The 25,485-nt window shown below is 40.1% G+C and overlaps 1 protein-coding gene across 1 annotated transcript in view; it reads left to right on the forward strand.

Moving 5' to 3' along the window:
• The window catches only part of SPEF2 (sperm flagellar 2), a 122,672-nt gene that overhangs the window by 34,160 nt on the left and 63,027 nt on the right, over positions 1-25,485 (forward strand). The window contains exons 11-18 of the mRNA XM_045571538.1: positions 12,422-12,641; positions 14,262-14,410; positions 15,561-15,702; positions 17,460-17,521; positions 19,101-19,204; positions 21,571-21,827; positions 23,983-24,088; positions 25,158-25,315. Of these exons, the coding sequence (XP_045427494.1) occupies positions 12,422-12,641; positions 14,262-14,410; positions 15,561-15,702; positions 17,460-17,521; positions 19,101-19,204; positions 21,571-21,827; positions 23,983-24,088; positions 25,158-25,315 (1,198 nt within the window). The remainder of the gene's footprint in view (positions 1-12,421; positions 12,642-14,261; positions 14,411-15,560; positions 15,703-17,459; positions 17,522-19,100; positions 19,205-21,570; positions 21,828-23,982; positions 24,089-25,157; positions 25,316-25,485) is intronic.

The following is a 25,485-nucleotide window of genomic DNA, read 5'->3' on the forward strand; positions in this document are numbered from 1 at the left end:
GTTTGGGAAATCATTACCACAGGTACACAGTCGTCTCACCCACATCCTTTGTAGGAAATTGTAGACTTTTGTTAGGTGTGTGTGAACGTCTGGCCATGCAGTTTACTGTGTTTAAAGCTTTTACTGTTTTTCAGGAAATGAAAATCACCTGAGGATTTCTGATTTGTGTTTATATACTTTGCTTCTTTTGACCACATGATGGGAAATAATATTCAGATGTTAGACACTAATCCTTCCCTATTGTGAGCATTTCTTTGCCTCTTCGGGATCTCATTAACTGTTTGTGCCTGCAAGCAAAAAATAAATGTTTCAACGTGTAACATATATAATATGGCTTAGGGAGGACAGCACAGCCTGTCGTAGCTGAAGGAAGCAGCTGTCCATATTTATCATTGCTAAATTTGCTCAGCCTGTTTATTCCTTAGGTAAAAGCATAACTTAGAAATTAGTCTTCCAAAGGTTTGCATTCTTACCATACTTTATTGATGCCCATAAACACCTTAAAAAACTATTGTATCTCCCAGTTTTGAGCCTACACTTTTAAAGCTCTCCATTAGAGAATTATTGTGCTTAAATATTTTAAATATTACTCTAAGAAGTTGGCATGAAATGCAATTTTGCTCGTGCATGAATCATATGTAGCTGCCAAAATTTTGTCTCTTATTTCTTTTCTTAAAATATATTTTTATTGATTTCAGAGAGGGAGGGAGGGAGGGAGGAGGAGAGAGAGAGAGAGAGAGAGAGAGAGAGAGAGAGAGAGAGAGAGAGAGAGAGAGAGAGGGAGAGAGAGAGAAAGAGAGAAACATCAATAATGAGAGAGAGAATCATTGACTGGATGCTTCTTGCACGCCCCCCAGGGATCAAGCCCACAACTGGGCATGTGCCCTTGACCAGAATCAAACCCGGGACCCTTCAGTCCACAGGTCTACATTCTATCCATTGAGCCAAACCGGCTAGGGATATCTCTTTTTTTCTTAACATTATTTCCTAAATCATCATACTCCATCATCCAGGAATGGTATGGCCAGATATATTGTATCATTCACTCATCACTCCTAGGGAGCAGACAGTAGCAGCATCATGGAGCAGCCTGGGATTCCCCGGCAGCTGCCACAGGAGAACAAGGCAGTGTTTAATGGAGTAGGGAAGAGCCCGGAAAACCCAGGGCACCACGGCAGCCAGGAAGCCAGGAGCCCAACTTCCCTCGCTCTCTGGAGGCACGGTCCCCGCACAGCAGCCAGTGGTTCTCAGTCATGCACTGGACTCCTGCTGGGAAACCCCAAACTCTCCCCATGCAAGTCCTTTACAGGAATCTCCGCCACAACGCACTTGGCAATTGGCAGAGCTCCACTGTGCATGCCAACAAACATGTTTTAGTTGGAATTCCCCCACTTTGAAAGGGTGTTTTGTGTCCAGTATATCATGTTAAGTCAACCAAAGTTTTTTTATTGTTATTTTTGTTTTCAATGAAAAATCACTGTTTAAGTTCATGATCACTTGAGCTTGTTGTGGTTGTTGGGCTAATCCTAGAGTGTATGCTGTAATGCACATTTTTATCAATAGCACTGTTGGCTTAGGATAGTCTTCAAACTAGACTTTATGATGCATTTGTATATACTGTGGTTTAACATTCATGCTCCTGTCACTAAACCAGATATATACACACCCCTCCCCAGATTTGTTTATCCATTGACATATTGCCAGGTCCTTTCCACTAGAGCATAGGAATGAGGGACTAAATCAACCATGGCGTTGCCTTCCTATGTCTCCCCTGATTTGTCTGACTGAAAGGCTCCGGACACTGCCTTGTTCTTACTCTCAACTCCAGCCTTTGGTCTTGATCCAGTGGCTTCAGACTCAACTTCTAAGAGTGGACACTCCATCTTAGCTCTGGCCTTGCTCCCTGGCTTCCCAGTGAATGGCCTCTTCTTCATAGCTTATTATTTAACCAAATTTTCTTATACGAAGAATATCAGTTTGAAGCCTGTGTCACTCAAGTGACATCACTCGGTAACTGACACAGCACAGTGATAGATTTTAGGAGCAGGTAAGTGATTGTAAATAGGTCATTTTTTTTTACATTTTTACTTAAAAGATATTGATTGCATTAGTCAAAGCAGGTTGCCACTGTAGACTGGGTGGCTTCAAAAAATAGGAATGTATTTCTCACACACCTGAGAAGTCCAAGATCAGGGTGCCAGCAGACTGTTTCTTGGTGAGGACTCTCTTCCACACTTGAAGGCAGCCACCTTCTCACTGTGTCCTCACATGGAGCAGAGAGAGAGAGTGAGGTAACTCTGATATCTTTCCTTTTTAAAAGACACTATTCCCATTGTGGGTACCCCCACTGTCAAAACCTTATTGCCTAATTACCTTGCAAAGGCCCCAGATATGAATTGTGAAGGGACATCCTAGAGTCCATAACATACATGTTTACTCGGGGCACTTATGAAATACCTCTGAGCGCTCTGATATCTTTCCTTTTTAAAGGACACTATTCCCATTGTGGGTACCCCCACTGTCAAAACCTTATTGCCTAATTACCTTGCAAAGGCCCCAGATATGAATTGTGAAGGGACATCCTAGAGTCCGTAACATACATGTTTACTCAGGACACTTATGAAATACCTCTGAGTGCAAGCTTAGGTAATAACTCAAGTGCAAGACTCCTTAAATTCAAATGAAATGGCTGTTTTGTTGTGTTTGGGGTGTTTTTGCTCCCTGTTGAGAAAGAAGTCTTAAAATACCTTATTATTATTTATTTTTTACTCTGAGGATATGTTTGTATCTTCTATTTTGAGCTTCGAGGGAGTATAGCTTACTTTTAAGTAGAGTGAGCAGTTGCTCATGTGATGAAGTGGAGATAATCTGTCAGGCCTCCTACTTTAAAAGTTCTGTTTGCCATTGTACTCGATGCCACACATGATCGCTTCTTTGGATTAAGACATAAGAGGCACCTGCTGATATACAAATGTTTCCCAAGATAGTAACAAGAATAACGATCGGCTTCTAAAATAGGATCTAGGAAAGGAGGTCGGTACTGAAAGGAATATTCCCACCATGGTTCTAGTCTAGGTTTTATGCTACGCACTTAATGGTTCTATTTGTGCAGAGTTTTGTCTCCTACTCTGTAAATTCCTCCCGTAATGGTAAGGCTAGCTGGCCAGCTTTTCCAGGGCAGACCTCATTGTGTGGCTGTGTCTTAGTGGGATTACCAGTAGGTCCTATAATTCTGATTTATGGTAACCAAACATAATGACACTAATTTACAGAGTAGAATATTAATGTATTGATTTCCAAAGGGAACTGTAGTTATCCTGGCTACCTGGTTACCAAGAAACAAGGCTATCTTCCAACTATTGTTGGCCCAGGATTTCAGAAGGCTGGAGGAGGTCTTGAGTCTAAGGAGTAGAGGGACTGGAAGGAGGACTTTGGTCATGGAGTCCAATAAATCTCAAGAAACTTGAATGGATCCAAGAAAGTCTTTGAATTTTGGTGTGGGGCTGAGAACTCTCCCACCTGAAAGAACCCCCCCGCCCCCACCACCACCACCACCACCACTGCTCCTGGCCAGTTCCCAGGGCCTGTCAGCAATATACTTTGGTGCATTTACTTTATATATTTGATGTATTAGTCAGTGCCACCTGTAAGCTTTTTTGGAGTAGTTACGCCTCTTTGAGGTATTAACCTTATGTGACATTAGAGAAATTCCAACCAAGTCTGTCTCTCTGTCTGTCCCTGGCTGAGTAATGGTAGCAGGAAGGTGAATTCGGATGTAAAAGCTTCTGGGAAAGTGTTTTGAACAGCAAGACCATAGAAATTGGTATCAAAGGGATCGTGAGGGAGACACCACCTCCCTGGTGAATAAAGCATAGTTGGACCAACTAAGAAATACAGTTTACTGTTTTTATTAGTAGGACAACCAACTCCAGAATTGTTTGGTGGCCCTTTCACAGGGAGAGATCTGATACAATGTCCAGCTTGATGCTGACCCAAGGGCAGTTGGGGGTCAGGAGGAATGCAGTAGCCTTAGAGACTTAATTTGTTTCAGACCCAGATAACTGTGCTGTAAAAGCACTGGACTAGCTGCACAGCTGCTGTAATCCCCAATATGCTGCATTCAGTGCCCCAGGAGGGCAGGGTGCTTGCCAGGGCAGAGAATGGAATCAGGACTATGGACCTGTCCTTTTGGGGTGAAAAAGCTACTCCTCCCTGGATCTCCTCCACTGAGTCCCTTTGAGCACGTCTGGCATCAGAGTGCCACGCTAGCCCCTGCCTACTGTCTGCAGGTGATTTGTCACTGAATCTCCGCAGCACAGAAATATCCGTTTTCAGGACAGAGGAGCTCTCAAAGTGGCTTCGTTTCGGTTGCTCCTGGTAATCAGACCTGCAAGACGAAGTATCTGCCCGGTTATTCTGGCTGCCTGACCTGTAGATAAGAAAAGGAAGCCTGCCCCTTCTTGCAAGTGCTGGGCTTTCTGAACTGATGGACTTGTTAGAAGCAAGAGTTGTTGGTTTGTGCATGGTGAGGTGCCAGCCTCTCTCAGGTGCAGGCCTCTCAGCTTTGACAGTGATCTTCATCACCTGCTGGGTAACTGACCATGGCCAATTTGAATTTCCCTCAAAGTAAGGAGATTCAAATTAGGTACAATGTACGTGGAATTTGTTACCTGGGTCTCCTTTTGAGATAGGCTAGGGCTAAACATCTATTTCCTTGGCATTATGTCAGGGCAATTGGGGAAGGCTGCTGCTGGGACCTAAGTCAGTGGTCGGCAAACTCATTAGTCAGCGGAGCCAAATATCAGCAGTACAACGAATGAGATTTCTTTAGAGAGCCACATTTTTTAAACTTAAACTTCTTCTAATGCCACTTCTTTGAAACAGACTCACCCAGGCCATGGTATTTTGTGGAAGAGCCACACTCATGGGGCCAAAGAGCCGCATGTGGCTCATGAGTCGCAGTTTGCCAATCACGGACCTAAATGATAAGGTTCTGAGTAAAAGCTATTATTAGGATTAGGACCAGGTCTTCACGTGTCCTAATGAGACAGAATTAACTGCAGGATCTGTTGATAGGCAGACATTGACTACTCTCAGTTCTTCTTCAGCCAGAACAGCCGTCGGTTCAGCATTGTGAGTGAAGTAGCGTAAACCGCTATCTCTCCCTACTTACCATGGGCTACGTATGCACTTCCTGACAATAGGTGGGGGCTCAGGCTGAGAACTCTAGCACAGAGGTGCATGAAGGCATACCTTCTCTCTGGAGGTGTACCTGCCCTGCGAACATCAGTGATAACCTTACCTATCTACAGGCAAGCCTGGCAGGAAGGTCTGGCCAGGTAGCTATCCATGCTATGACATGACTGGAAGTCAGATGACTTAGAAAGGATGCTAAGCTCACTCAGCAGGGCCAGCTCATCTTTTCTAGTTGCTCTGAGACCTTTAAATCGTGTCCCAACACAAAGCCTATTCCATGGCCATTCCGAGGTGAGACGTCAGAATTTTGTTGTCCATCAGCTACTGGCTTCTCTCTTCCTCCTTATTAGGGGTTTCACAGGGCAAGATCCATTCTTCTCATTGGAACCTGGCCATCAAAAAGGTTCCACACTGTGGTTAAGAAACCATTTAGGACTTACATGAGCTGATTCCCAATGTGCAAAGTACCCAACTACCCTTTCTGCTTCTCCTGACAATCATGGGCAGTTGCCAGGAATTTATATGTCTGAATTACAAATTTAGGCAGTTCCCCCAGATTTCCTCGAGGTCTTTTGAGTGGTTGGAGGAGAAAAAGCCTAGGAAGGAAAGGCAAAGAACAGTAGTTTTGAGAACTACAAAGTTTTACCTTAGTATCCCATTGTGGAGTATGGCTTTTTTTTTTTTTCCCCCCTCTGCTTATTTTTTTCTTTTTTTCCCCTGAATGCCGAACTCCAGTAATTGGAATATAGGAGGATGGCTTTTTTTTTTCCCCTCTGCTTATTTTTTTCTTTTTTTCCCCTGAATGCCGAACTCCAGTAATTGGAATATAGCCCCTGGACTTTCCATGTTGCCATAGTAATAACATCTGATTACCTCTGGTAGGAGACAGGTCAGATCCAAACAGAAGATCAGCCAGGATTGCCGGTGCCAGAGATTGAATTCTTTGAACTGGAACCAAGATGATCAAGATAGTTTATCTGAAAGTAGCCAGAAACAGGAAGCAGCAGAGGTAAACTCCAGCCAAGTCCTCTGAGTAGGCCAAGGATCAAAGCTGAGATTGGTGAGAGCCAGACTAGAGAATGAGAAGGAAGCTGGGTGGTTGGAAGAGAGGCAGAACTGGAACAGAAGAAGGTGCGGATTAAAGGCTTGGAGCCAAGTGAAGAGGCCCCAGGCAGTTGCCACAGAGAGAGCTGGAATGCCTGAGCCTTGTTCTTATTATCTGCCTGTCATGTGGAACATGGTTGCATCAACCTGGTTTAGGAGACCCAAGGCAAATATCCAGTTAGAAATATGAATTAACCAGGTCACAAACAGCTCTCCATACATCACCTCTCAGGTGCCCATTCACACAGCCAGCTCCTACCCATTCCACACCACTGTAAAGTCTCCGGCAGTGCTTCTTACAAAGTCCCAAACATATAGATTGTAAATAATTTATTATTGTATTATACATTTCAACTGAGGTGCTTTTTGCTGCCATAAAAAGGACACCTTGATTTAATGGAGAAGCTCTCTCAAAATCTTCCTACAAACCCTATCTTCAAGAAATGCTTCCAGGACTGGCTAATTTCGTACATGGCCTGTGGATTCTTGCCCACTTCTATCTGTAACGATGACATTTCCTGTTCTAGATTTGGGGCTAAGTTGTGTCTTTCAGTCTTATTTGGGAAAGTAAGATCTAAAATCAACCACACAAATAAGATATAAAAAAAGGTGAGTAAACTGGATCTTTAAATTATTGCCAATTGTGAGAAATTGCACCTAAAATTATGTTATTATTTTAAAATATATTTTGGTGACTCTTTAGTTGGTAACTCTCTGGGTTGAGTCACTGTTAATATAAAGTTAAGGGTTTGTCCTTCCTATTTAAGAAATGAATCCAAGAAGGTACTCAGACACATGAAATCAGAACTGAGGGCACCTGGTTTCTTGTCTAATAAAACATCCTTTTTTGTTGTTGTTTTTCAAGCAGTGGATTGAGAATAGATTATAAAATTAATTCATAGGTCATAATCATTATTTTTTTTTAAATAGAAACACGACATAATGGAAATGATGCAATGGTATACAATAGGAACTAAACCAGTAGTAAGGGTAGGTATTGCATACAACATTTTTTTCTGTCTTAACGTACTTGTGCACAAACACTGGTAACAATGTAAAATGCATTTCTTATGGAGGGCCCTTGGCAAAAGGTCTGAAAGCCACTTTCCTGGAAGATGCAGTACAACTGGTAATTATTCTTCAGTAGAGGCCAGGCAGGTGAAGAGTGCTCACAGGGTTCATAACAAAAACTGAAGACATTTGGTGGAGTGGTTAACCTGGAAGGAAGCCTGCTAAAGAAAAGGTCATCATGGTGAACAAAAATAGAATGTCCTCTGGAATTTGAGGATTGATAATGGCTCCCTAAGGCTGCAACTACAACTCTCAGCTGTACTTCAGCTGTCACAGACTGTCTTCTCTTCCTCACTGTCTGCCGAGTGGCAGGCAAGAAAAACCAGCCATAGTTGATGCAGAATTCATGCAGCTCGAAAGCCTAGGCAGGGTGGAGTTGTGTGCTTCGGCCATTGCGCTCTAAAGGAGGCTCAGCCGCATTTTGTAGAGTTGCTACATGTGGTATTTCTCCAAGTCAGTTTATTAAAAGCTTCCACGATTAGTTTTTTTGGCCACTGTAACCAGATAATATGTCTGTTGTTGGGTTTTATTATCTCTAGGTAAAAAGATGGCATTTCAAGGAAATTGGCAGGTCTGAATGCATCAGGGGTTGAATTGAGTCGGTTGGAGCCTGCCAGACTGGGAATAGCTGGGCACTTCAGGCCACGTAGATGTTGGTAAATTCTAGCCACAGATGAAGACAAACACTAGATTGTGTGTGCTTTCAAACCAGTACCGCCACGCTACAAAAGCCACATTCAAAGGTTGCTACTACATAGCATTGGCATAACCCAGTGTGTGTGTGTGTGGAATATTGTGTTAGTGGAATTCACATGACAGTTGAATGTTTCCCAAGGTCCAGGTTCAGTTAACTCAGGTTTGTCAAAGTGAACCGTGTCTCCCCTCTCTTTTAAAAGGATGGATGAGAAAGCTCTAATTCCATCTTGGATCTCTAGAAGAAATGAGATTGAGGTACATTTGCTTTGCTCCAGGGGTAATCATGTTCAGAGAAGCAAGCAAAGCATGTTGAGAAAACCATGCATCTCCACCAGTAGCAGCGTCCGACCACGTGGGCAATATTGCAGTCAAGGAGAGAATCCAGTGACCTGAACACATGGGAGATCTTAGATGTGTCTTTGAAGTGTGCACATTCAAACACACTGCTCTCAATCAGGTCTGTTTGTACAATAAATGCTCATGATACTTGTAGCCATAGTTAATAACAAGGGGATCAAGGACAATGACTTATCAGGCCACAGGATCCAAAAGGATATGACAGACGGGCTGAAAGCAGAATCAGAAGACTAGGGAACCTGAGGTATCGACAACATGATATAGAGAACCACATGAGCACACTGAATCCAGGCTGGTAAGCAGATTGTTAGGTCCACGTTATCGGTGAAAACGGGAGAATTGGGAGATATCATGGTCCCAGGAATTGAGAATTCAGTTTCCAGAAAGGTCAGTGTAAGTCAGTTAATAAAAATAGTACTAGTAAAGAGTTTATGACTTTTAACTAAGGTCAAGGGTTGTTTACTCTGTTGAAATTTTATGATCTCTGTGTGTAGGTAGACAAGAGGTGTTGATAGATCTTGAGTCTTGCACTTTTACCTTCTCAAAAAGACTTACTGGTGGTATTTATAAAGGCACAATAAAAATAAAGGTATGTTAATTGTTCATTATGTATGCATGTCAGTTGACATAATAGTGCTAAGACCAAGGAGCACATCTATACACAAAATAGTGTCTTACAAGTACTAGTTTATACCAGGTGGGACTTACCTGCTGTGGCCCACTCTAGGCATCAGAGTCCTGAAACTAATAGTTAAATGTCTATTCATAACGGTACCTGAAGGAGTAAGAATTAAATATAATATATTGTATAATTTTTCTCTAGTATAATTTTATTATATAATTATGTAAGATAGAAACCTGGTTCTTCTTCACTAATGAACTAGACAATCTCTTTTGCTCAGTGGAGTGAAACTAGTAATCTTCATTCTGGTCTGAATTTACATATTTTTCCAGTTCTTCTGACCTCTTTTCCACTCATCCTGTTCTTGTTCCAACCTGAGCTCTTTACCTTGACTTACCCTTTATTCTTGGTCTTTAACTGTGTTTTTGAGATGGTTCTGAAAAACGTGTTCCTCCCCCAAAACCTTGATCTGCTTCTCTCCACAGGTCAGGCCTCCGTTCTTTCTCTAATCTAAGCATTCCATTCTCTTCATGGTCAACATTCTGTCCCATTGTGTTCTGCCAAATTCCAAACTATTCACTGATGGAAGAGGGCTTTATTCTGCCACCTCTGAACAGCAGCAGCCATCTCTGTACCAGAGACTCAATTCCACAGACCTCCACTTCCCTAGGGACATTATTCCCTAGGGACATTGCAACTTCTTTCTTTTTCTTACAAAGAACTCCTTGTTTAGAACTTCCAGAATAGTGTGAGTCTTAATGCTAAGGTTGAGCATCTTTTTCTTATTCCTGCCTTTAATGGGAAAATGTATCATTCATCGTTATTCACCACCACCTATGGCTCCTCCGTAGTGCTAAGGATCTCTACTAAGAATCTCTACTACCTAGGGTGCTAAGGATCTCTTCTTCAATTCATTGCACATTAAAGATATATATGCCTAGAGTGGGCAACAGCAAGCAAGTCTCACCTGGTATAAACTAGTACTTTAGTAAGACACTATTTGTGTATAGATGTGCTCCTTGGTCTTAGCACTATTATGTCAACGGACATATGCATATATAATGAACAATTAACATATCTTTATATATATATATAATTTATTTATTTTATTTTTTTATTTTTTTCTCATCAGAAATGAATTTTAAATTTTATCAGATGCTGCTTGGTCAAAATGATCATAGCTTTTTTTTTTTTTTTTTACTTTTAAAAAAAATGTATTTTATTGATTTTTTACAGAGAGGAAGAGGGAGTTAGAAACATCGATGATTGAGAATCATCCATCAGCTGCCTCCTGAACACCCTCCACTGGGAATGTGCCCAAAACCAAGAAACAAACATGCCCTCGACCGGAATCAAACCTGGGACCCTTCAGTCTGCAGGCCGATGCTCTATCCACTGAGCCAAACTGGTTTTGGCTATCATGGATTTTTTTTTTAAATTAGCCTATTAATGTGATATGGTAACAAGTTTTCTAACATTTATCCTACCCAGTATTCATGAACTAACTCTGATTTAGTTATGGCAAGACAACTTCAACATAATGTAGAGGTTATGAGCACATGTTCTGGAATCTGCCTGCCTGCGTTCCAATACAAGGTATGCCATTACTATTTGTTGTGAACACTGACAAGAAATTTAGCTTTTATAATACTCAGATGTTTTCTTCTGAAAAATCAGAAAGATGAGAATACTTTTGTAAGAGTTGTGTGAGAATCGTGTGAGACAATGCATAAAAACAACAGTACATGGTACATACTGTGTAGTAAATGTCAATTGGTATCTTTATTGCCTCTCAATATAATGCTAATTCTGATACTATTAAAGGCATGATTCTTGTAAACATTTCCAAGTGAGGTTGGCTTTTACTTTTCTTCTTGGATGCTATTTTTGTCACTTACTTTTGATATCTTTCTGGTATCAGGATTATGCTAATTTTGTCAGGTGAACTGGAAAGCTTTCTATTTCATTCCATTATCTGGGAAACTAAACCACACTTACATTTCAGTTAAATAATGTCATGAAATTTTTTTCCGCAGACTATTGTGGTCTTCAAGATTCCTCTGGATATAGTTCTTTGACAATTTTTCCACTTCTTTCATGGCTTTCATCTTTCAAATATCCCACTTAAATTAAAAATTGTATCATTTTTATTCTCCTAAAATATCATTTTACCATACAGCAATAAATTCGGTTTTTTATAGTAGAGTTATATATAACATCTTCTTAAAGATTTTTAAATATTCTTAAAATCTACTACTTTCTTCCTATTATGTTACAAAATTGATACTTGCTATTCTCCACCTTTGTTCAGAACTAATAGCAATTTTATTATCAGGGTTATCATGGACAAATCTAGGAACATATCAATAAAAGGTATCTCAATAGTTTGCTCTCTAATTTATCAATTCCCATTTTTATGAGTCTCTTCTTCTTTATTTTTTACTTTATTTTAATATTATTTTTCCTATTTCAATGCTTAGTTTATTAATTTCCCTTCTTTTTAAGTCAAGGCATTATAATAAGGAACTATGAATTTTCCTCTAAGTACAATTTGATCTCATCCCATATTGTTAATAAATTTATTGTTTTAATGTTCTTTTTGGACATTTATATTTTTAATTTCTTTCTTGCATCGAGAATTACTCAAAAATACTGTATTTAGTTGTTAAGAATTTATATTTTTCATCTTTCAAATATCAATTTCTAGATTTATTACACAGAGCTCAGAGAATGTGGTCTGAAGTGTTGTTTGTTTGTTTTTTTTCTTTCCCTCTAGTTTGATCATTCAGCAAGAAACCTGGAAAAAACTGGGAGTTAAACATAGACACCATATTGGGCATGAAATAGCAGATAAAACAATTACTGTTTTTTATTTGCTTACTTATGATAGTTTTGAATATCCTAATGCTCAACTTTAGGACTATAATTTGCCTCAGATAACTCAATATGCCTCCTTTTATAAACTGTTATAGATTTTAGAGTTAGGTTAGTGTGCCTTTTTTTTTTATGGTGAGCTCAATTTTTGCTCTCTCATAAAAATATTTATGTTATTAGTCATTTATGTAATACTAGAGGCCTGATGCCTGAAATTCGTGCAAAGGGCTCAGCCCTCACAGCTGTGGTGGCTGCCTTGGCCCTCACAGCCCCGGCTTCATCTGGAAGATCATCTGGAAGACCATCCGGACAGTCCTTCTGCTGTTCGGCCATCCAGTCTAGTTAGCGTATTATGCTTTTATTATTATACAATAGATAATAATTTGACCTATTGGTTAGCTTTTGTTTGTTATAATTTGGGTTTGCTTTCAATATCCTTATATGCCTAAATTCCACTTTTAAGAATATTATGTTTTGTTTGTCTTGTTGTTACTTTCACAGAACATGGTTGGAGAGTGGGCCTTACCAGAAGAAATGATTGAAAATTTACCACCCTCCAACAATTGCATATTGGGCCATGTGGTTCACAGACTAACGGAAAAATCTCTTCCCCCTCAAATTGAATCAATAGCATCTGAAGTGCCTTCATGTGCTATTAAAGGGTGCATATTAGGGAAGCCATTTAGTGGAAAAACAACTGCTATAAAAGCTCTAGAAAAAGGTAGAATTTTTTCCTTTTTATATTTGTATTTATCTAATTATCTTAATACTAGAGGCCTGGTACATGAAATTTGTGCATGGGTTGGGGGGGAAGAAGTGTCCCTCAGCCCAGCCTGCACACTCTTCAATCTGGGACCCCTCAAAGGATCTCCGACTGCCCGTTTAGGGTGAGATTGGACCTAAACAGGCAGTCGGACATCCCTCTCACAATCCAAAACTGCTGGCTCACAACTGCTCGTCTGCCTGCCTTCCTGATTGCCCCTAACTGCTTCTGCCTGACAGCCTAATCATCCCCAACCACTCCTATGCTAGCCTGATTGAGTCTAACTGCTCCCCTACCAACCTGTTAGCCCCCAACTTCCCTCCTCTGCTGGCCTGATCACCCCTAACTGCCCTCCCCTGCAGGGTTGATTGCTTCCAACTGCCCTCCCTTGCAGACCTGGTGCCTCCCAACTGCCCTCACCTGCTGACCATCTTGTGGTGGCCATCTTGTGTCCACATGGGGGCAGGATCTTTGACCACATGGGGGCAGCCATCTTGTGTGTTGGAGTGATAGTCAATCTGCATATTACTCTTTCATTAGATAGGATTGACTGTAATTGCAAATGGCTCTGTCTGTAGAAAGCATACACGAGGGTCTGCTGATATATTAGGAAAATCTGTCATCAAGAATTTTATAATAGAGTGATCAAATAATTTGTTTCCAAGTCAGACACTCACCAATATAGAGTCATAAACTGTGGCTATCCCAGGCATACCTGGTTATAAGGATATGCTATATTATCATGATGCAGAGTATAACAAGAAATAACAAGTCTTGAACTTTTCCTCATACGAACAAATGAAGTAGGATACTAATAATTTGTCACAAGTACAAGAGACATCCACTTAAAATTATATATAATATAAAAAATTTAAATACTTTCATTATATTTGTTGAATGTTCACTCTGTCTTTAATGAGCCTTAGTCTTTCTCTATAAAAGTTCTTTCAATTAGAGGCAAAATCACAGGTTTCCATCTATTCAATGTATTTTTATTCATTATATGTTTCCCTTTTTCATGGGAGAGGTCAAAATGTGCACTGAGGCCAGTCCATCTTGAATTATTCTAAGACAAAGAAGGGCAGATCATTGCTGAGATGTCAAAGAGACCTCCTTAAAAAGAAACTAGACAAAATCACAATAAGATAACTCCTCACCTCACTAGAATAGGTATATTTTTAAAAATATATTTTTATCAATTTTTAGAGAGAGAGGAAGTGAGAGGGATAGAGAGATAAAAACATCGATGAAAGAGGAACATCATCAATTAGCTGCCTCCTGCATACGCCCCCACTGAGGATCAAGTCCACAACCAAGCATGTGTCCTGATCAGGAATCTAACTGATGACAACATTGTGAATAACTTAAATACCACTGACGTGTGTCTGTAGAACAGTCAAAATGGGTACTTGTATTTTCTGTGAATTCTAATACAATAATTTAAAAGAGCAGTTTGATCCAGACAGCAGTTCTAGGGGGCGCTTAAGACAGTGTGAAGAGGCAAACTCAGCACAGAAGGACAATGATGTCAGTGTCCTACATGAAAAGCTGTCAGTAAAACTGCCTTTTGTTCTTTAGACTTTCCTATCCAGGTACTCTCTATGGACACTCTTCTCCGAGAAGCTATCAAAGCATCTCAAGACAATGAAACAGTGAGTGAAGCCATTCTAACTCAGCACGAAGCCGAAGAAAAGGCTCTGTCACATCTGCATAGCAGCGAAAGCCAGGCAAGTGTGATTTTAGTTATCTTTCTTGCACCTTGAATATGAGATTTGAAGCTAGGTGAAACCTAAAAGGTCTTCTAGACCAGAGATTGATGACCTTTTCTATAAAGGTCCCAAGAGTAAATAGTTGAGATTCTGTGGGAGAGAATATGAGTGCTGTGGGGAGTTCAGCAAGTCACTAGCACCCGGGGTGAAATTCTACTGGTGAGAGCCTGGTGGTGGCCAACAGCAGAGTTCCCATCAGGTAGTTGGAGTCAAAGCCAGCCCTGGGCAATGGTCAAGGCCAGTGCTAGAGCTGAGCAGGTTCAGGGGCTGGAGGGAGACACCTGGCTTAGTCCCCCTCCCTCACAGTAGTGTCTTATGGAGTTTTAAGTGCCCATGGACCATATAAACATAGTCAGCTCCCTACATTTGATCCATGCACATTGTAGGCCAATCTCTGATCTAGGTTTCAGTTTGTGGAGGTGTGGGGTTGAAGGGAGGTTTACCAGTATCACATTCTCATCAGCATTGCATCTTGCTACATTATTGCATGAAGTTTCTAGTGAAGGACATAAGAGAATGTGGCCCCACCTTGGCAGACAGTAGAAGCCCTACGCATGAATTAGTTTGATTGGGGTAAGATGCTTGGTATTGTCTAGACTGTGATCGGGATCCCAGGTTCTAAAGCCAAAGCTTTTTCCCCTACCTTATGCTGTATCTGCAGTTGAATGAATTAGCAGAGAATCTAATCCAGACCATTGGCATGAGCTATATAAAATAAGTATCCTTTAACTATGAATTCTGAAAATAACTGGGAGTTTTCTTCACCGGGAGATGCTTTGTCTTCCATGCTGTGGTACTCTTCATATTCTAACCTTTTGGATGCCAGATAACACACACCTTTACTTTATTTCCCTTATGGTTAGCTATGATTGACATCTCTAGGATTGTTCTTTCTAAGGTAGTTTCCATAAACTCTACCTCTTTCTCATCTTCCACTGTGGTTTCAAAATGGCAGTTGCTGTATTTTACATAGTAATTGGAGGCCAATGTATTTCCATAAGCACAATTATCACCAAACTTTGTTTCTTTCTGGAAATTATTCAGTCCCCCTAAATATCACTTACGTTTTAATGTTACAAAATAGTATTTTTTTAAACCTCACTTATAAAATGAAATTTATAGTGCTATTAAAACGACAATATTAAAACCTGTCTGTGTGTGTGTTTTCTCCCCAAAGGATCTTCAAAGTAAATTTTCACTTGATCCACCTTCAGAAGTCTTTCCAGAAACAGAAGATAAAATTACACTTAGTAAGTAAGACATTAAAACACATTATCCAGCCCTAGCTGATTTCGCTCAATGGATAGAGCGTCAGCCTATGAACTGACAGGTCCCAGGTTCAATTCCAGTCAGGGGAACATGCCTGTGTTGAGGGTTCGATCCCCACTAGGGGTGTGCAGGAGCAGTGTTTCTTTATCTCTCCCTCTCACATTATCCATCATTTGCATTAGAGGGACAGACAAACAGTAAGAGCACATGTATGTGAGCACAAATGTGCTTGCAGGGGCATCTCACATAATTGTCTCCATGATCATTAAACACAGAGGTCCCTAACCTTTCTCTACAACTGGAGAAAAGAGACAAAAATAATAAGAAATTTTTTCACATTCCTTCAAGTGGTTTCTCAGTTTGGCTGTGTTCTCAAGACCACCAGAATATATCCTTCTCCTTTCTTCCTGGCTTTTCATTGTTTGTTTCACCAATGCAGGTCTGGGCAAGTATTACTGGGTCCCTCTCCATGTACTACTGCTTTGTTCACAGTGTTAAGGAAGGCTGCAGGGTCTGGACTCTTCAAGCCACCTGAATGGTGTGTTCATAGATAATGAACTTAGATAATGCTCAGTGTGTTCCTAACTGCGGGCAAGGCAAATAGAACCAAGCTTCCCAAACCTAATGAGAAATTAGCTCCAGTCCTTTAGATCCTTTGTGGAACCACTGGTAGAAAGCAATTTTAAGTCTTAAATATACCTTCTTGTGTGCTAGTGACAGCTTTTCCATATTCAATAGTTTCTTCACATCTATACTAATAAAGGGGTAATATGCTAATTAGACCAGATGTTGTCTTCTGGACATCCTTCTGGACAAAGCCACGGTGGCAGGGGCCAAGGCAAAGGTGGTTAGGGGCAATTAGGCCAGCGGGGGAGAGCAGTTAGGGGGCAATCAGGCTGGCAAGGGAGCAATTAGGGAGAATCAGGCTGGCAGGGGAGCAGTTAGAGGGTGATCAGGGTGGCAGGCAGGCGAGTGGTTAGGAGCCAGTGGTCCCAGAAAACAAGGTGCAGGCGGGGCTGAGGGACTCCCTCCCATGCACCAATTTTGTGCACCAGGCCTCTAGTTCTACAATAATATTCAGATTCTCCTGTGCCATCATCACAATTGCCATCACCACTGGACCATGCCTAGATTCCCTATAAGCATGCCACTCCCTAGAGCAGCTTAGTTTTCCATAGTTTAAAAGGAGATAATCTCTCCCATATTTGGGGCATTTGTTTCTTCCAGATATTTTCATTGATTTTTAATCTAAGTACTATATAACCAATTTTATTACAAAAGTACAGTGATTATAAATGGACTCTGAAAACTTTGTATTTTTTCATAGAATTTAACCAAAACCCCTTTGCCTTCTAACATTTTCTACTTTTAGGCTTGTTACTTATAACTAGATAATCCAGGAAAATGAAAATAAAAATATTAAAATTTTCTTGAGAAACTTGACTTGTTTTCTGAAAAGAAAAGCCTAATATGAATGCATTTCTAAGGATATTGTTGTGAATGAGCCATCCTAAGGGAAGAAGGTAGAAAACACCAAGCCACACAATGGCCAGGATCTTAATGTTGTGGAATGATGGTAACAGCCATACTGTGGTATTTCTAATCCTTTCTTCCTCTAAGTATTAGGCATAACTGGACCCAATGACCCATGAATCCAAAACCATAGATGGTCAGATGCTAGCATGGTTGTTAGTTGTAAGTACTGGTGTTTGTTCTTACCACTTTTTCTGGTTGACAGGTTCTGATACCAATAAAACACCAAAAGCTGAAGAAATCGAGTTAACTGACAGTATCTCTAACGTAAGCATTATAATCTAATTTTGGTTGTTAATATGCTGGAATGTATCATGATCCCTTGCTCTTAAGAGTATCTTCAAGTGGAATGAAATAGCAATGTGTTCCTCTTTGGGTTAAAGTAAATCTGATAGTAAAATATAAACTAACTCTGAGTTTACTTGATATTCTTTATATTATTTATCTTTAAAGCAGTGGGAATTGATGTTCAATTTTGCCAAGTAAGAAAGTAAACACATTCTTTTATTTTAGACTTATGCCAAATTTATATTTATGTGTTTTTCTTCACCACTCAATTTATGACTTTTATTTTCTTTCAGACTTTCTTTGCCTTTAAAGAATTTTTCCAGAATTATTTGCCATATTTGTGGCTCTACAGAATATTTTATTAATCTCTGAAAAAACGTTTACAACAATTCACTCACTATTTTTTTAGTGGAAACTAATATTTCTGTAGGTAGCATTGCTTTCCTGTATATGGAAACATTTTTTATTTATTTTCAAAGTTTACTGTGAAAATAAATAAAATTGTATGGTCATCTAGTAGATGACCATCAATTCATTTGTTTATTATGTGTTTGTAGTTTATTACCTGTCTTCCTCTATTAAAATGCAAACTCCATTTATTAGATGGTGATGATGCTGGGAGGAAAGAAAAAGCAGAATAGCATGGAGGAGAGGAGAGTAGAGTAGAGTAGAGTAGAGTAGAGTAGAGTAGAGTAGAGTAGAGTAGAGTAAAGGGGGATCAGAGACCTAGATTGTGGAACAAGGGGAAGTTTCTGTCTCACATGGGATAGTCCTCCTTGAGAAGGTGAAATTTAAGCAGATTGAAGGAAGATTGAGAGAGTCATCCAAGTGGACCTGAGGAAGCACTTCAGGCGGAGAGCAGAGCTGGATGACAGCCATGAGGCAGAAAGGTGCTTGGTACCTGTGGGAGAGGAGTAAGGATGAGAAAAGACAGATGCACAGGAAGAGAGAGGAGTCAGGCCATCTAGGGCTCTACAGGCAATGATTAGGACATGTGGAGTAAAACAGGGAGCTTTTGCTGGGTATTGAGTAGAGATGTAGTATCATTTAACCATAAAATGCTCAGAATGATGGCTGAGTGAAGAACAGGCATGAGGGAAGTTGATATAATAGAGTAGCTTTGTAGGACTAGCTCTTCTACAGATAACATTCGACGGCTGGCTCAGAAATAGAAAAGATTATTAGTTGAGGGCCAACAGCAGGTGGGTGAAGCAAAGCAGCAAACAAACACCAGGCAGAAAACGTATGGAATGTGGCCATTGAATGTGGCATCCTGGACAGGAGCTGCTGGAGCTCCAACAGCTTATTTACAGTATGAGAGGGGGAAATTGAAGATGCCGAAAATTAAACAAGATCTCGGAAGAGAGGGAGCCACAAAGGAGGAACCTCAAAATCTGCAGACACATTTCCCTTAAATGCTTGCCTGACTCCAGAATTGTCACAAACGATTGGTATCTTCATCAGAAAAAATGACCATTTCATGTTTTTGTTTTCTCTAAATATTTAGAATCTTATTTTTAAAGTAGCTGTACTCTACATCCATTGTTTATTTTTATAGCTCACTGTGCGTGCTCAGCTTGGTGCAAAAGCCGAAAAATTGCTGAAGAAAGGAAAGAGCGTTTCTGACACATTGCTTGTTAATATCATGGTAAATGCTATCAAGTAAGTATTATTTTTTTATCTATTTAATATATTTTCTATCATATAGAGATATGTAAAAATAATATAGAATCATTTTATATTTAATATCTATGAATGCTACTATTCGTCTATATAAGAAAACACACAGCAAGATTAAGATATATTTTGTGATTTACATGCCTGTATTTCACTATGTTCCTTACCAACTATATTTTGTTCACCCAGATGCTAATTCAGGTCAGTTTCTATAACATGTGAGGAATTCAAAGGGAAATCAGGTACTACTTAGAAAAGCCAATGGATGACAGATTATGGAGGGGAGAGACCCTAACTGTGGGTTCACAGGCCAACATGCTTCCTCATCTTGTGTTTCAGGAGGAGGGTGTGAACTTAGGGATCCAAAGGATGAGCAGCAATGAGTAAGAAGGTGCTGAGAATGCAGAGGTGCACAGGCAAGAATTAATTATGTGCAGAACACAGAGGTGACATGTGATAGGGGATGAAGAAAAGCCAAAATAGGCTGCAATTCAGTAATCTTCCTCTTTTCTGAGAAAGGAGAATTTCCACAGGCCTTCTTTGTAATACAGAAAAAGGGCAAATTAAGAGAAGCCATATGAGCTCAGTTGATACATATGATAAAAAGATGAGATTTAAAGGGATTGGGGGAAAAAGAATCACAAAGCTATCATGAAAGAGAGCTGGGTTGGGTGAGGAAATAGAATGGGGCAGCTGGTGCGGTGTGGGAAGCTTGAGACCAGCGAGAGAGGGAGGGAAGGAGGTTTTAGGGAAGTTGTGTTCTGCATCTGGACTGGACTCCGCCTTTAGTGTTTTCTTAAGACCTCGTTGAAGGTTTGAGTTGCTTCTCCATTGTGCTGTATCTTGGAATGGTTGCTCCTTGAATGCAGTGCTGAAGAAAGTGGGTCACCAGGATGCTCCTTTTCAGAGCCGGAAGGGATCTCATTCTACTGGTTGTAACATTTCTCAGAACTGGTGTAAAATATGTCTGACCTATGGGACTCCTTGTTCAAAGCATTGTGTATGAAAAAAAAAAAGCAGCTATAAAGCAGATCTCAGCTTTGGCTTCAGCAGTGCTGGAGTGTCTGCACATTATCCTTTTCACTACCCTCCCACAACCATCCCCACTGCTCCCGAGGCACCTTCAGAGGGCTGTTGTCACTTTGAAATTCTTTCATTTAGCCCAAACCCATCCGTTTTCAATGAGGAAAGTAAGGCACATTGCGGTTCCTTGAGGCAGGTCAGTCACGTATCTGGTTAGTAGGGTGGTCAGAGCCAAAGCCCAGGTCTTCCCTCTCTGTGTCACCTGATGTCATCACAGCTGAACAAGTTTGACCTCCTCCCTCTAAAGTGGCACCTGAGACTGTGGGTGGGGGAGGGGGTCAGACAGAGCTGGTGAGGTGCTCAAGAAACATCTTGTAGGCCAACAAGCCGATGCTGTGTGGCGCTTTTCCAAACTTTGCATAAGTTATGAAAGCAAAAATGGGGTATTTTCCTGCTTTTCATAGTTCTAACAGAAAAAGAGACAAGATCATAACTTTTAATCCAAACACCAAAATCTCAATTGTGCATGATTTAGAGGTTGAGAAGAGCAAAGTTAAAGTTAATACCCTTTTCATACTGTTTTCCAATTTAAAGAATTAAAATAATTCTTAGATCACCCATTTTCTATAGAGGATACTATTGTACTACACTGAGGGTCTTGTCCCCAACTGGTAATTTAATTAAGATAAATAAGACTCGCGTGAATTTTTCTAAGTAGAACTATGATAATTACCAGTCGTGAGGTGAAGTGGATGAGAACTGAATTCAGATCAGGTGGTCATGATTCCCTGCAGGCTTGGGTCTCAGATTGGCATTGTGAGTATCCACCATGTACTAACCTCTGTGCCAGGGTCTTAAAATGCATCATTTCGGTTCATTCTCACCACCACCCTGTGAGATATGCTATCCCACTATGAATAGATGTGGAAATAATTTCTGCGGAGAAACTGCCTGAGGACACAATCTATCAATAGAAAGTGCAATTCATACTAACTCATACTCACACAAGAGTGAGGAGATCAGTTTGTTTGAAGTAAATAGTACAAAATTGTGTGTGTGTGAGAGAGAATATGTCATAGGTAAGGAAGTTGTGTCCAGGTAGTTTTAAATACCATTTCATGGCTTCTAGAATAAATTCAGGTACCCACAGAAGGATTTTAAGCAAGTGAATGATTAGTTAACCCAAATTTACTATAGAGAAATAATATTCATACAGGAGGAGATTGTTATGAAATTGAAACAAAGATAAAGGAAAGTTTTGTTGTATTATTATTTCTAATATACTTATGCCTACCAACACATTCATGGTTTGTCCATTTTCAATTTAGTCAGATACCTGTGGATCAAGGCTGGCTCCTCGATGGTTTTCCGATGACACTGAACCAAGCAGAGCTTCTAGAGCAAGCTCTCACAGGCTGTACCAGAAACCTCATGGAACTGGAGGAAAAGAAAGCAAGAATATTCACACTGGCTGTTGATCCTATAACTGCCAAAGACGTGCCTTTGTCCCCAGCTATATTTGATTTTGTCATGTTATTAGATATTTCAAATAATTTCTCACTGGATCACATGAATGACATCATGGGTAAGTTAGACACCTCTCTTCTTCTTTTTCTCCTTATTCTCTTTCTTCTTCTCCTCCTCCTCCTTCTCCTTCTCCTTCTTTTCCTTCTCCTCCTTTGATGAACTTATTTACAATTTAAATTTCTCTCAGATAATGGGTATCCTAAATTTTCTGGCACTACCTAACTGGAGTTAGTGCAGACTCATTCCCACAAAATTGCACCCAATTACTGATGTCAATCTCAATTAGTGGATCCCCAGGTTACTAACACTTCTGTCTAAGCTGACTACAGATCTGGGGGCTCCCATAACTCCTCCTTGGGTTTGATAAATTACTATAATATAATGGATCACAGGACTCAGGGAAACACTTTACTTATGATTACTGGTTCATTATAATGGATGTTACAAAGGATGTAGATGAATGGCCAGATAAAGGGATGCATGGGTCAAGGTCTAGAAGCATCCCTATGCATCTTGGAGTGCACCCTCCTCCCAGAATGTGGATGCATTCATCAACCCGAAGCTCTTGAGGCCCCTTCTTCAGAGTTTTTTGGGTTTTTTTCCCCCCAAAGATGTCTACTGATATTAGTATAAGCCAAAACACAGAAATTAAAGTTATTAGATGAGGGAAAGAAGTTGAAGTGTTCAACCATGCAACTCCGGTTTGCTAAAACATAAAACAAAGCCAGGATAAATGCTGCAAATTTGGTGGAAAAGGATGCTTAGAGACTGACTGATGTCAAAGAAGTTCATCAGCAATGTGGGAGTACCGGACAGATAATCAGAGAATAAATCGTTAAGATTGCAGAGATGGAGCCATTCAAGGTGACCACAAAATCCTACATGTGGCCGTGGTAGTGAGTGCCAGAGGCAGAGAGGAGGTGTGGGGTTAGGAAGAAAGGAATGCTCATCCATGTGCTTAAGGCCTTACATACACGAGAAAGTGACCCTGAGATGGTGCGTGGCAGCGTCTCCTGAGAAAAGCTCCCACAGTTTTCTTCAATCACCCATCACTGGCATCAGCCATCCTTGAGTTTTATAAATAACCAGAGCATTGTTCTGTATTCTAAATTCATTTCCTCTTTTTCTGCCATAAATGTAGATGAAAAAAAAACATGGATTGCTGTATCCTGTGAGGGTCCTTCATTTTCTTGAACACTGTTAATTCACTCTCCAATGTTCTTTGGCATTTCCTGAGTAATTCTATTTCTTAAAATCTATTTCAAGGCTTTTTCCCCCTCTTCATGATTTTCTATTTGTTCTAAATTCATGAGTGTTCTGAGCTTTAAACTATTAATTCTGAATAGGGCTCAGTCAGAGTGGTTGAGATTGTTTTTGTTATTGTTTTTGGCCTCTTGTGGTCTATGCCTTTCTATTTATTCTACACTAGGGAAAGATCATAGAATCTAGAAAGATAAATTACTTTATTGTAATATAACAATAATACTGGCAAATAACTTTTATGCATATTTGAGTTTATATCTACCCTGTTATTTTATTCTTAATTTTTACATCCTGGTGGTGATTTTCTAAACATTTGCTAGTCTGTTATTCATGATGATCCATCATTTTTCATTGTCATCTCTTCATAGTTAATCATGAGACCCTCTCCATTAAAACTACAACTCCTCTTTATTGTTATATTTTATGTTTTCTCCAATTTCCAAGGAAAATTTAAATTCTGATCCAAAAACTATACTCTTTAAACATCTTATTAAGCATTTTAAATCATCTTGGACCAAAGGTGAGACCATATCTATATGACTATCTTGTGTCAGTACATTTTGTTAGGTCCACGCTGACAGGATGCAGGCCAAGAGACATTGTGAGTTTAAGAACTGTTACTGCATTCTCTCACAGCGGGCTGAGACCAGTGTGTCGGTGTCAACCCCAAAGGGAGGTTAGGTCCTCTCGTATAGGTCAGGATGTGGGAGCATGAGTTGTTCAAGGGAGTCAAGGGAGGAGAGTACACAGGTCCAAAAGGCAGAGGGGCATACTTCTTACCTTGCCCCTGCAGGCCCCAAGCTATGGGAAAAGGCTTATAACAACATCTATTTCAGAAAACATGTCCAAGCAGGAGAGAAAGGGCAGGACACCCTAACACATTTTAACAGTGCGTCAGCAACTTGTCCTCCTTTTGCACATTATCTAACTAAGTAATTTTCGTGTCACAGCTAAAACATTTTCAACTGAGACTTCTGAAGATGTCAATCAACGGGTAGCCGCTAGAAAACCAGATACGGGTGTTGACCAGAATTTAAGTGACCAGATACAGCATCGGTTAGTATAAAACTCAGCATCCTTGCTTCTTGTCCTTTGAAAAGACTGACAAGTCACTCTGGGACCATCAGATCTAGGGAAAAGATGCCTCTCCTAGCATTCAGTCTTTTACCGAGGGAGCAAAACTAAGTAGCTTTGATGTTGAGTGCTAGCTTGCTGGCATAGTCAGAGCACCAGTCACCATAACGTGGGAGGGAAGAATTAAATCAGGTAGCACCTCCCTCCGTGGTTATAGGAACTTCCAAATTCATTATATGGAATCCTAATCCAGTCCCTATTCAGCAAATGCCCAGGAAGACCATGAAATCTCAAAGAGCTGGGCAGTAGATGACAGAATATAGTCCTAAAACTACTTCTGTTTTGCTAAAATGAAGTTAAGCTTTTTTTTTTTTTTTTTTTTTTTGAGAGAGAGAGAGAGAGAGAAAGAGAGAGGGGGGGAGGGAGAGAGAAACTATTCTTTTGGTTGCATGCAATTTGTTCATTGAAAAAGAAAATTTAAACAATTTTATGAAACCTTTAGGAGTCTAAAAATACATCGTGATGCAAGGACATGTAATTTGAGCGACATTAATTAAGCCTACCGCCTTTCAGGGAACACGGGGAAGTTTCAAGAATCATTCCAAGAATATATTTGAGTAAAGCAAGTAAGTCTGAACCAGCTCCACTTACTCGAGAATCTCTTCAATTTCTGTCTCTCAGAAAAGAGTAGGTGACGTAGGCGGCTCAGGCTGCAGCTGCCCTCAGAAGTGTGTTCAGTTCTTCCCCTGTGAGTGCAGACCATGTATCCTCAGAAAACTGAACTGCCACTAAAAGGCTCCTGAAATGATTCTATTTTAAACCTTCTTTTACTCTTTCCTACACCTCAAAAATATGGCTTTTGGGTATTAAACAATGTCTCCTTTAAAATGAATATTCTTCCATTGCCTGCAGTGCTCTGAAGTTTGTCTCTCAGGTTTAATTACATTGGCAACGTGTGTTTTTTCATTATGGGTGTGAGATAAATTATGCATAACGTCACTTGAATATTTCCATCAGTATGTGATGTTTATATGATATCTTGATATTGTAGGATTATAGGTTTCTTGGAAAACTGGCCTTTATTGGAGCAATGGTTTACAGAACCAGAAAATATTCTGATAAGAGTTAATGCTGAAGTAGATAACGAGTTTTTATGCCAAAAAGTGAAAGAAGTGTTTACGGGTGAAGTGATTAAAAAAGAGAATGAAGGTAACTAATTTTTTTTTTCATAATTTTGAGCTCATATAATCGAAGTGTATGGCTTTCATGAATTTAGGAGGGAATGAGAATGTGATCACAAAGTCCCATTTTGCATTTGGATTATGCCATCTATAAGTGTCTTATACCTCTGGTTTTCGTTTTCTGCCACGGATTTTTCT

The sequence above is a fragment of the Pipistrellus kuhlii genome, unplaced genomic scaffold (genome assembly GCF_014108245.1).
Source record: "Pipistrellus kuhlii isolate mPipKuh1 unplaced genomic scaffold, mPipKuh1.p scaffold_m20_p_4, whole genome shotgun sequence".
In the NCBI taxonomy this organism is placed as follows: Eukaryota; Metazoa; Chordata; class Mammalia; order Chiroptera; family Vespertilionidae; genus Pipistrellus; species Pipistrellus kuhlii.